General features: G+C 34.6%; 1 protein-coding gene across 1 annotated transcript in view; it reads left to right on the forward strand.

Annotated features, from left to right (window-relative positions):
* CCDC73 (coiled-coil domain containing 73) overlaps window positions 1-12578 on the forward strand; it is a 77251-nt gene that overhangs the window by 36539 nt on the left and 28134 nt on the right. Inside the window, exons 7-8 of the mRNA XM_064492471.1 lie at window positions 1198-1333; window positions 1570-1649. Of these exons, the coding sequence (XP_064348541.1) occupies window positions 1198-1333; window positions 1570-1649 (216 nt within the window). The remainder of the gene's footprint in view (window positions 1-1197; window positions 1334-1569; window positions 1650-12578) is intronic.

Genomic DNA, 12578 nt, shown 5'->3' on the forward strand with positions numbered 1-12578 from the left:
GACCAGGGAAATTCCAGGGTCTGTGCAGCAGAATATAGGAACCCAGGACAGAGGTCTCATATCAGTCTAGATAGGATCACCACTGAACTTTTTTGGTTTTATAGTCTCTTCTACTCAAGATTCAAATTCTAAGAAAGTAGAAATCAGTTGGTTTATTTTGGGTAATATGCCCTACAGTTAACTAGGGAAGAGTAGGACCCCTGAATTTTAGTCCTACTAGATTGTAGTGAAGAAGTATTTCAAGTAAGTACTTGAAATTGTGTTACTGTTGGGTAAAGGAAATAGAAGCTGGCCAGGAAAATCTAACAGATCACCACTGTTGGAACTCTATGGACAACAACAATTCATTCAGAAGATAATTACTCTGTACCAGTTGATGGCCTACACTTTATTACCTCTCAGTAGAAACTGAAGCATGTGGCAGAAATGAATGAAAGTTGTGAAACCAACCAGTGATTCTGCTAATGCCAAGTCAAGATCAAAACCTTTGAAAAATGTTACTGATTCTGTTAACATAATATTTCTTTTAAAAAAGTTTAAGTAATTTTTCTAAGTATAGTAAAACAAGTTCCTTTAGCTGAAAAGTGAAGGCCGATATTATATTATATATAGGGTCCAGTTTTTACCAATTTTGTCTCCCAGCTAAAGGAAACTTTTTACTGTACTATATTGCCTCCCTGTCACTGATTGATATTGTTCTCATGATTCCATTTTTTAATGCAGTGAGAAGGTACTATATTCATTAAAATTAATCTCGGAAAAATTACCCAAGTTTTGATAATGTACAATATAATTATGCCAGCAAATTTAGAGGGAAAAAATGTATTTCCCAAATTATCAAGAGTATTGCTTTAATAATATTCCTCCCACTTTGCTTAGTACTGGACTGAACTAGTTAACTTTCCTGTGAATAACCAGTTGACTTTGAAAAAGAAATTTTAAACAAGGGAAATAAAACCTTAAGTGACTGTTTTGTTATGGGGGGAAAAATGCTTTAATTTTACCTAGACTTAGATATGTGTCCTAACAAACATTTCCTGCGTGCGGTGTACTCAGAGAGTACTTTTTCATGACATATTTATGCTAACAACAACAGATATTAAAAAACAATAATTTTTTATATACGATTAGTAAATATGTGTACTATGTTTGTATATTTTATATATGTATAACATTTAAAATAACTCTTCAAAATAGGAACAAAAACTCCAGTTACATCTTCTGGCTAAAGAAGATCATCAGAAGCAACTGAATGAAGTTGAGAAATACTATGCCACAATAACAGGTCAATTTGGATTGGTAAAAGAGAGTCATGAAAAGTTAGAACAAAATGGTAGGTGCTTTCTTATTTAAACTTATATATTTAATAGGAAATATTTAAATGGACTTATTTATAATGAATAAGTTGAACTTAGCCTGAAACTGGCAATAGTAAATGGCAGTTAATTAATATCAAACTCAGTAATAATTATATACATTGCATTGAAGCTATTTTCCTCATCCATGTTAATATTTTCCTTAAAATGTTCATTGAATACAATATTTTACTAAGTGTCTTTCATGTTGCAGTACAGGAAGCAATACAGGTAAACAAAAGACTTTCAGCTGTCAATAAAAAGCAAGAATCTGAAATATGCAGTTTAAAGAAGGTATGATTGATTATTGCATTATATAAAAATTAGTCTAAAATAATTTTATGAAACAATACTAGAAAAGTTGGGTAGTTTTTTGTATAAAGATAAATAAAATGTTTTAAATACAGCTTCATAAACTTTGAGTTATGATTTTGATAAAGCAATGAATGAATTTGTTCTAACCCATTCAAAATGTTATTTCTTTGATGTGTGACCAGTGACATGCATTTTTATGGTGTCATGAATAGCAGTGATAAGCATTCACTATATGTTAATCTCATTAGTGCCACTGATACAAGAGGAGAGTGGTACGAGAGGAAGGAGAAGCAGGCAAGTCCTGTTCTGTTTCCTTTGCCTAATCTTTCAAAGCCCCAACTGAAATAATACCACTTTGGACCACCTCTTTATACCTGAGAGAATTAAGTGTCTGTCCTTACTGACGCTCAATAGATGCTTTGAAACAACATTTATTGAGTGTCATTTAAATATTTATTAATTAAATTACACTTACTTTGTAATTATTTAATTTATTGGTGTGCAAAATATCTTCCATTTGTCCCACCAGACCCAGACTTACCCTTCTCTTCTGTAAGGCTTGCCTATATGGATTGCATCAGTGCTCTCATATCTTCTGACTTACTGTTGACTGCACATTTGTAGTTAGCACTATCAGTCAAATTCTCTTGATTTTTGCTTGTCTGAAAAAGTCTTCATTTCTCCTTCACTTTTGAAGGATAGTTTCGGAAGATACAAAATTTTAGGCTGAGGATTTTTTTCTTTCAATACTTTAAATATTTCACCTCACTACTTTTTGCTTGGATGGTTTCTGTGAAGTCAGATATAATTCTTATCTTTGCTTCTCTATAGGTAAGATTTTTTTCTCCTCTGGCTTCTTTCAAGATATTAAATTTATCTTTGATTTTCTGAAGTTTGAATAAGAGATGGCTGGATATGATTTTTTTGGTCACTTTTTCCTCTTGGTGTTCTCTGAGCTTCTTGGGTTGAGGTTTGGTGTCACATTAACTTGGGGAAAGTCTCAGTCATCACTGCTTCAAATATTGCTGCTTTTCCTTTTTTTCTGCTCCTTCTGGTACTCCCATTATGCATATCCTAAATACTAGCATATGTTACACTAGGTGACTTGCAATTGGTGGATATTCTCTTGTGCTCTTTTTAGTTTTTTTCTCTTTTTTTCAGTTTTGGAATTTCTACTGTCACATACATCCTCAAACTCAGAGATGATTTCCTTAGCCTTGACCAGTCTAACTATTAAGCCTATCAAAGGCATTCTTCATTTCGGTTGCAGTGTTTCTGATCTATAGCATTTTGTTTTGACTTTTTTAGAGTTTTCATCTCTCTACTTACATTATCCATCTATTCTCCCATGTTTTGTCTGTTTTGTTAGTTTGTTTGTTTTTTGCATTAAAGCCTTTAGTATATTAAAATTCAGGGTCTGATAATCCTAATATCCCTGCCATATCTCACTCTGGTTCTGGGGCTTGTTCAATCTCTTCAAACTGTGTCTTTTGCCTTTTGGTATGCCTTTTAATTTTTTTGTTGGAAGGCAGACATGGTATGCTGGGTGAAAGGAACTACAGTAAATAGGCCTATAGTAATGTAGTGGTGGGGGTGGGGGTGTCTTAGGATTAGATGAGCCTGTTACCCCTGGACTGTGACCTTCACCACACACCAGTGCTCCTCAGTCCCCGCTCCCTTCCCTGTGTGGTGCTGGATGGTTGGAGGGGGCTGGAGTTGGGTATCACCTTTCCTTCAGGTAGTTTAGGCTTTGCTCAAATAGTCTTTCCTGAGGGCAGGACTTGCTGATAAGAATAGAATGAGTTGGTGTATTTCAAAATGGTTCCTTTTCCTCTCCTTTTCCTCCTGCTAGAAGGAATTTTTCTGTGATATTCACTGTGAGAGGACCTGGAGGTAAAATTTTACAAAAGTGTGAGGGCCTGCATGACTTGTGTCCCTCTGAATTTTTTTTAACCCCCAGAGTTGACCACACTGGGCTTCTGAGAATTAGTCTGAGTTCAGTTTTTCCTACCCTGGTACTAGTTCCTGTGGAGGCTTTTGTTTATGATTCTCAGTATTCACCTGTCCATCTGTCTAGTTTTTGAGGCAGCAGTTTGCCTTATGACCTCATTTCTCCAGCAGATTTAAGAGGAGGTGTTGATTTTCAGCTTGTTCAGCTTTTTCCTTGTGTTAGGATGAAGTGGAAACTTCTAACTAAGCTTCTTACATGCTGGACCAGAAACCAAAAGACCCTCTGTTTTTGCATTTAGCTATAATTTTACCAAAAAAAAAAAATTACTAAAATAATTTATTTATAGAGACACAGGCTTAAGTTTTGAAGAGAGTGTTTTGTGCTACCAGATGAATGACTTATACTTTAATGCATAATTCAAGAAAACAGGAAATTTTTACCACTTTCTCTTTTAGCACAATTTCAAGGAAAGCAGGACCACTTGGGCTAAAGAGTGATGTGACTTCTAAATGCTAAGCCACAGTTTAAAGACCATTAATATTTATAACACTGTTATATCTAGATCTTTGTTCTTATAACTGCCAATAAATTGGTTTTATATTCCCTGGACTCTATTCTTATACCCGAAGGATCAGAAATTAAGAGCATACAGGTAGCTCAGTACAGAATATTAGAATAGTAATAAGCCTATGTCTCTAGCCCTTAAAAGTCTTATGCCTATCTGGCAAACTACCTAAGAGGACTGTTTATATGTAGAGAATGTTTCTTTTCAGTCACATTTCAGAATATTAAAGACGACTCTCTTCATATAAAGAGAAAAGACTGTAATTTGAAAATTTTGTTAGTAGTCTCAAATCAGAGAATTGTCAAATGGACTATTCATTTTTATCAGTATAAGCTTTAAAGGCAAATATAAATAACTAATACTGACTAGTTGTGAATAAGCACATTTTCAGTGATACCTGTTTGGTTTATTTTTTGTTTAATATTTTTCTCAGTGTCTTGAGTGGTTAAATCATTAATTTGGTGATTATGTTAAAATAGTCATATGCCTTTTTCAATTAGTTTTTGCATTGTTATGAAAATATTATACCCCATAAATTTCCCTACTAAATTGTTTTTTCGTTAAAGACAAGTGTTTCATTGTAACATAATACACTACTGTATTTCTAATGTGTAGTGTAAGACTGACTCATAGATGGAGACAAGGCTCATGTAAATCCATGGAGAGATTCCTTTGGTGGATTTATGTGAAAAGAGTAAAAACATTCTCTGTGTACAAGTGGAGCAGTGTTGCTCATGAGCACACTTGCCCCCTTTCCCCAGGTCTTGCAGCCTTGGCCAGGGTTGCCTAAATGTACTGATGTGCCATACAGTGGTGGCCTCTGTCCCTCTCAAATGCTTTGTAGTCAGTAACCACGCTGCCAAATAGTTCTCGGAAGAGAGTTTGTGTAGAAGGGTAAAGCAAGAGAATATTATTACCTTTGAGGCTTCCAAGTTCTAGTAGCTGAAAGGGTAAGAATTTATGAATATATTTTAATAGACAATTTTTAATATTTCAGACATTCTGAGTATCATAGTTTTGTATTTTTTGGTATGTAGTCTTGATTTTTAAGTTTAAGAAAAGTTTTTTTCTGTTTTGATTTTCTTTTTCAGAGGCTGATCAAGCCTAGCAACATTGCTTTATAGCACTCATTTAAAACATTTAATCATCAATTTTCTCAAAGATAATTTTTTTCTTTTATACTGTCCTATGATTTTGTCCAGAGCAGTTAAGTTATTGGTTTATGATAAGATGGAATTCTTTTTTGTGTGCGTGGTGCAAAGCTAAACAGACCGAACTTAGTTGTTAGATAAAACTAGGTATTACAGTTCTGAATGCTGGGTTCACCATTATGGCAATCATGAAAAATTTCCCGATAGTATCTGTGAGCAGCATTCATAACCTCTGCTGTTTGTCTGAGTAAACGTCAGAGCACTCAAGGAGATAGTGATATTTAGCAGACTACCTCATACCAGAAGATGAGGGGTAAAGGAGAAAAGGGCACGATATTTATGACTCTAGGAACTATAGGTTGTAATTTAATGAGATCAAAGCATGTGCTGTTTATTTGCTGCACTAACAGCTTTGAAAAAATGGTTAGAAAACAGACAGTGTACTAAAAGTTCAGGATATTTAAAAGCTGTAAAGGTTATAAAATCAAAAGTATATTTTCAGTGGAAAATCATTTCATGGAGGTCTCTGATTTTAATTTAATATGCTCTTAAGATTGAGTAATTAATATGTAAGAGAAAAAGAAAGACATAAAAATTGATTAGTTTTTACTTTTGTCAGCCACATACTGAGTTTTCACCCTTTCTCACCTCCTTCCCACTTCCCTGTTGTTTCATAACAATTATTATATTAGGAATTGATGAGTTTTAGAGTATCTTCTATAAAACTTAGATGATTACAACAGCTCCATGTTTTCAGTTGTTGAGGAATGTAGAAAGACATAGAAGTTTGTTGAGTTTTGTAACCTTGACAGAAGAAAAAACTTAAAGAAAACCAATCTTCCTTTATTAATTCAGAGAATTGTAAGCCACTTTATATGAATATGAATTTTAGCCATATACTTCAGTTTAATTGTATGTTTATCAGTAGATCATTGTAGGGAACCTAGAACAGGTCACTAGTATAAAACAAGCCATCTGATAATTTACTCTTTTTTTCCCCTTAATGGAGGCACTGTTATTGAACTCAGGACCTCATGCACACCAAGTATGTGCTCTACTACTGAGCTATACCACCCACCCCCCATAATTTACTTTCTAAGTTATTCACTTCATACAAGTGTATCTTGCTTAAGGAAAACCCAATATTAAAAAGTTTAAAATTCAAAAAAATTATTGCAAGTTTTCTTTTCATTTTCAAGGAGCTTGAAAGCAGGGTTTTAAAATGCTATGTGTAAAGAAATATGTACATTGTTTTAAACTTTATATGATTGGTGTCTTTTAAAAAATCAACTTAGAATAAAATATTTCTTTTTGTTACTCAGGTGATGTTTGACTAAATATGGAGTGACAATATAAATATTAGTCAAACATCTTGTAAATCTGAGTTGAGATTAAAACTTTGAGGTTCTCTAACATATTTTTCCTTTGAATTAATCTAAATCTTTAAAAAGTTAAATTAATTGCTAAAATGACTAGCTTTACTTTTGTATTCTTCAGTATCCGTAGTCAATTTAGCTATCATCTCATGTTTTTGAATATTTATCCAGGGTGGCTATTTTGATAAATTCTTTTATTCAGCAAGTTTGTTCAAAGTCAGAGAATCTGGCTGATGAACTAAAATAATGCTTTATTATACTGTCTTATTTCTGTAATTGTTTTCTAGACTATTCATGGATCTGAATTTATAATGCAGAATTAACCCACTTTAATCTCATAAATTTAGGGTGAGGATTAAGACGGTCAAGGTTATTTTCTAGCCCCCAAATATGGTGTTCTTTCAAAGTTAACATAATGCTAGTGACTCACCACCTACTAAGGTTTATTTTTCTATTATCAATAATAAAATTGTACTGGTCTGTTGACATTTAGACAAGGAGCATCCGTCTGTAACATAGTGTTCTGCAGGGCTGTGGTTGTTACCTTGATCAGAGGAAGTGATCTGATTCCATCAGTGATTAAACTCTCAGCACTATGCTTATACTTACCACTTTCTATGCAGTCTTACAAATTGACTATGAACTATTGTGTCATTAACAGTAGTCTGTTTGGCTAACATTGACTGCTCTCACCAAGTATTTTTATTGCCATTTACTTTATTCTGAATAAATCAACTTTGATTTCATCAAATCTTATTTTAGGCAAAGAGTAAATCACATTTTTTAAAATCACTCTTTTCTTCTTATATTGATTAACATTTTTACTTCCTCTTAGATCCCTGAGTGTATTAAGGTGTTATGGAATAAGTATGAAACATGGTACCTTTCCTTGAAAAGCTCATAGTCCGCAGGAAAACTCTTACTGTTATAAGTTATGAAACAATGAATCTTAACTTTTCAAATAAAGAATACTTAGTTATTCATACCACTATTAAGACTTCAGACACTTTATTTTAAAAGTAGAGAAAATAATCAGTATCCCTTGAATTCACTGCAGTAGTTATAATAGCATAACATATAATATGCCTGGCACATAGTAGATGGGCAACAGACACTTGTCGCATGGAGTATTACATGCCAGGCACTTTGTTAGTTTTTTAAAAAATCAGATCCCCCTTTTACAGATGAGGAACTTGAGGACGAATGCAGTTAAGTAAGCTACCTAAAGTTACAACAAGGAAAAGAGAGAGAGGATTGGAACCCAGACAACTTTGGCTCCAGAACCTGTGATCTCAGCCATTCTACTGATAATAGTACCAGCATAAACAATTTATTCACATAAATTCCTTCTCTGCTTCATTCGCCATTAGAAAGGGTATATTTATTAAAAGGAGAAATTGCTAATATTCATACTCCGGAACTACCAGCTCCCTGTATGCCTTGACTCTGTGTATAGACTAGTTATGTCCCTACCTTGAAACTCATCATTAAACACTGCTTCCTGTGGGCTCTTTCATCCAGCCCTCCTATTCTCCAACTAGAGCATCCTTTTCTATCATCTGTACCATTACGCACTCCTTTCTGTTCTTTTAACTTCTAGTCTTTCAGTCCCCATTACGTCACCCAGTCCATTGGCCTAGTCCTGCCTACACAGAATTCTCTGCATAACATTTCTTACTTACTCTGTTTATCTTAACTCACCACTTTACCTTCTTCTTTAAAACTAAACCTTCCAACTGGAGTCATCCTAAGGAGGTGCATGACACAGACCATACTAGTGTTGCTTTTCTTTTTTCTTCCCTTTGTATTCTCATCTGCAGTATGAGTTTAATGATACCTGCCTTCTGTGTTTTATATATGTGTAATAAATATAATGGAAAAGCACTTCAGAAAGTTTAACAAGCTATTGTTATTTATGAGGTTATTGTTACTTGCAACTGAAATTAGGTTAAAATTAAGGCAACTTTTGATGGAGTAAGTTTTTCTGCACCAAAACTATAGGTGAGTTATTTATTTGTAGAGGCTTTTAAGACAACTGAAAAATAGCCTCATTTGCTTTTAAATTTTTATCAGGAAAGTCTGATGTTCCTTCTAACTCATTAGTTGCTCTTCCTGCCTTTATGCTTGAATTATATTCTGTTTCTACAATGACTGGTTCTCTCCCAGCTGTTTATCTTCAGATCATCTCAATTTCTTGGAAGCATAGGGATCATCTAATCCACTGGTTTTTATCTTTGCACAGCAGAACCTTCTGTTCAAGATTTGGAAGCTCAATATTAAATAAACTAGAGCTACACCTGCCTGAAGGGAGGGTCGGAGGCACTGGAGCCATGTGTGCTGGCTCTTCCTGCTCTTTTAGCAGCTGCAGGGGGACTCCATGGACCCTCTAGGACTATTAGAGCACAATTTAAAAACCATTAACTGCATCCAACCTCTTCCTTTTTTGGAAAGGAAACTGAAAACCCAAAGACAGTTAGATGAATTACTGAATGTCAAGCAGCTTGTCAAAAAGATTCCTCATTTATCCTCACTTTGTGCTGTACACTATTTGTAGTCAGTAAGAGTCTAAACAACCTATAAATTTTACAATGTTAGTTGAAATTCTTCTTGTAGTGGACACTGTGATAATTCCTCAACATCAGTATACTGCCAGTCTCTAAGCCAATCAATATCATTTCCATTCCTCATGCCAGTATTTGGTTCAGGAAGGAGCATGGGATCTAATTCTGGCCTGCAGGAGGTGGTTTAAAGAAAAACTTTCTTACTCTTTAGAAGAAGCTCCAGGAAGACAGAGTTGCTACTACGTATTACCTAAATTACCACTTGCTATGGAATAAATTTCCTTATTATTTAATGGTTTAAGTATGGTTTTCTGATAATTATAACTGAAGCACCCTGATACTGACAATTTGTGTTTTCCATTACAGAGTATTGTGTTTTGTTCCACATGGTGTTTAAAATATAAAATGTATTAATTTTTTAAGGGTCTTTGGATGCAAATAAATTCCTCTGGCTCCCTGATTGTCTTCTTTTTCCCCCCTATTCCTCCAAAGCTTTATCATAAGGTGTCTGTTTTTCTTTTTTTCATATTCTTTTTTTCAATTAGTTCCTACTCCTCAATTCAGTCATTCACTTCATATAGATGACTTCATATCTATATTTCCAGCCCCACATTTCTTTTAATCTCCAGTTCTATATTTTCAACTGGCTGCAGGTCATCTTATTTTATGTGTATTCATCTTCTTCAATAAGTGTATTGACTAGCAGTAAGTATATTGTAACTTATTGTAATAGGGATTGCTTCTTCATTCTTCCCAACCAAGAAAAAAGAAAGCCATCTTGCTTCCTGTGAAGGTGAACCATCACTGATACTTTGAAACTTCATTTGAGGGAATTCATCATGTGTTACCTTTTATAATTTGAAAAATAATGAATGAGGGATTTTTGTTTTAGATCAGCAACAGCCTATGACTTAGGCTTAATTTGTCCTTTTTGACTTTCTTAAGAGTCAATCTCAGAACATTGTCTATCCCTTATTTCTTGTTGTCTTTAATAGATTTTTCATCTCGTTCATTAGTGAAGCTGACTTTTCATTTACTTTCCATTTTCATGCATCTCTCTTTCACATTTTATGGTTTTTTATTTCTTCTAGATTAACCTAGACTCTTTGAAATTACCTTTCTCCTTCACTTCCTTTTTTCTGTTCAATTATATCTTTCTTTAGAATGTCTCATATTTTTCATTCTCCATTTTTCAATAGTATAGACATTCATCATCCCATGCATGGGTTAATAAAATAGCCTCTTAGCAAGTGTTCCTTTCTCAATTTGTATTCACTTTTTTTTCCAGACTAACTTTACTAAGGTACTAGTTGAATATATTACTTCTATGTGCCTGACACATGCTAGATACTTAGCATATGTAGAAGGAATGATAGATTGCATAGTTCTCTTTTGTCCACCAAATCAGGTCTCAAAATCTTTTTCCAGCTTTATTGAGATATACTTGACATATAACATTGTGTAAGTGTAAGATGTACAACATGTTGATTTAGTCCCAGTGTTCTTTGTTTTCCAGAATTTCCATGGTCTAGTCCCATTCTGCGTGTTCAGCATTGTTTCCTACTACCTCCTAACAAGCATCTTGCATTCTGTTTAATCCAAAATCTTTGTTGCCATTATCATAGTTCTTAATTTTTTCCTGTCTTTTGTCTTTTCTCTGCTCCATATCCCCTACCCCAACTTGAAATGCCGTCTCTCAATTTACTTCTATTAAATAGGATTGAAGCAGGGAACAGATGGCACATCGGAATGGGTAATTGAGAAAAGTTTGATGGAGAAGCTATTTACAAAGTTTTGGGCAGAGTTAATGGAAGTCAACAAGGGATAGAAGTAGGGGAATGATTACACCGCCTAGACCTGAAGGTGGCAAGGGAAGGAAGCAGTACTGGAACCTGGGGAAAGCTATAGGTAAAGCTGTAAAAGAAAGCTGCAATTCAGAAGCTGTGACTTTTGGTAAAAGTACAGAGCTATTGCCGATTTGTGGTCATGTAGGGAGGGAACTCAGAAAGTACCTCAGTCTCTCTTTCTCTCCCCAGCATACTGATTTACTGATGCCTCCCATAGATTGAACCCAACCAAGCCAGAGGGAAGGGAGCCTGTTTGCTATATCCACAGATACCAGCCACATAGGCCACAGACAAAGAGTAGAGAGTGAATCAGGAGGGACAAATAAGGACAGCCAGTATACTGCTCATTCTTAAAGGCCTACCTCCTTTATTCAGACTTCTTTTTTATTACTCAGTACATGCCAGTTATTCTCTTTGTACCAGACATTATTTTGTGTACCTGCTTTTCTGAGAATAAAGCCCTATCTTTTGACCCATGTGGTTACTTTAGCAGTCATTTTATGTAATGCGCATATCTAAAAGGGATATATGAACTAAGACCAATGAATCCTTTCTCCTGGATTTTGAACTGAGGGTTAAAAGGTGATCAGGCACATTTCCCTCTCGGTGGCTGAGGCTGTAACATGTGGAATCCTGGAGGTATTGACACCCCTGTTTTCTGCAGCTCCTTTCTCAGGTTCCCTGATACCATATTCTCTTGGTTTTCCTCCTACTTCAGTTGACTGTATTTCTCAGCCTTCTATACTAGCAGCTTCTTTAATCCATGAATGTTGGAGTTCTTTGGGACTCAGTCATTTGTCATCTTCTTTCCTCTAACTAATAACTAGTTGTACCTGTTTCCTTAGCTTTAAATACTCTTTTAAAACTGATACATGAAAAATATGTTTGTTTAAGAAAAAAAGAGAAAATATTAAACAGTGCAGTGAAAATTAAAATTTGCTATAATCACACCTCCCTAATGAACCAACATTTTCTACGAAAGAGTTGTTTATTACTATTATTTATTCAGTTACTAAATATAATCTTTTAAAAATTGAAGTATGTTAAACAAGATTCTTAATTGTAAGGAGATTCAGCAAAGAAATTTGGATGTTGGTCATCTCAGACTTGGAAAATGGTCAGAAACAAGGGAAACTATGCAGTATCTAGGACCACAGCATAAAACCAGCTTCCATTACTAAGTACTGTACACTGCAGCTTGTACCATCACCGTTAACTACAGTGGACGCTGCTGCTGCTACAGTGCAAATTCCACTTTCCTTTGATGGCTTCTTGATGCCCTCAACCAAACTGTTTCATTGTTTATATTTCTGCACATTCCTGGAATATAGCACTCATCACATTATATTATAGTTATTTCTTACATAAATTTTTCCTATTAGCTGCTGATGAACTTGGGAATTGATCATCTTTTGTATATTAGAAGATTTTTGTTGAGTAAGTCATCAGTGAAAGCA

The sequence above is a fragment of the Camelus dromedarius genome, chromosome 12, assembly GCF_036321535.1.
Source record: "Camelus dromedarius isolate mCamDro1 chromosome 12, mCamDro1.pat, whole genome shotgun sequence".
NCBI lineage: Eukaryota > Metazoa > Chordata > Mammalia > Artiodactyla > Camelidae > Camelus > Camelus dromedarius.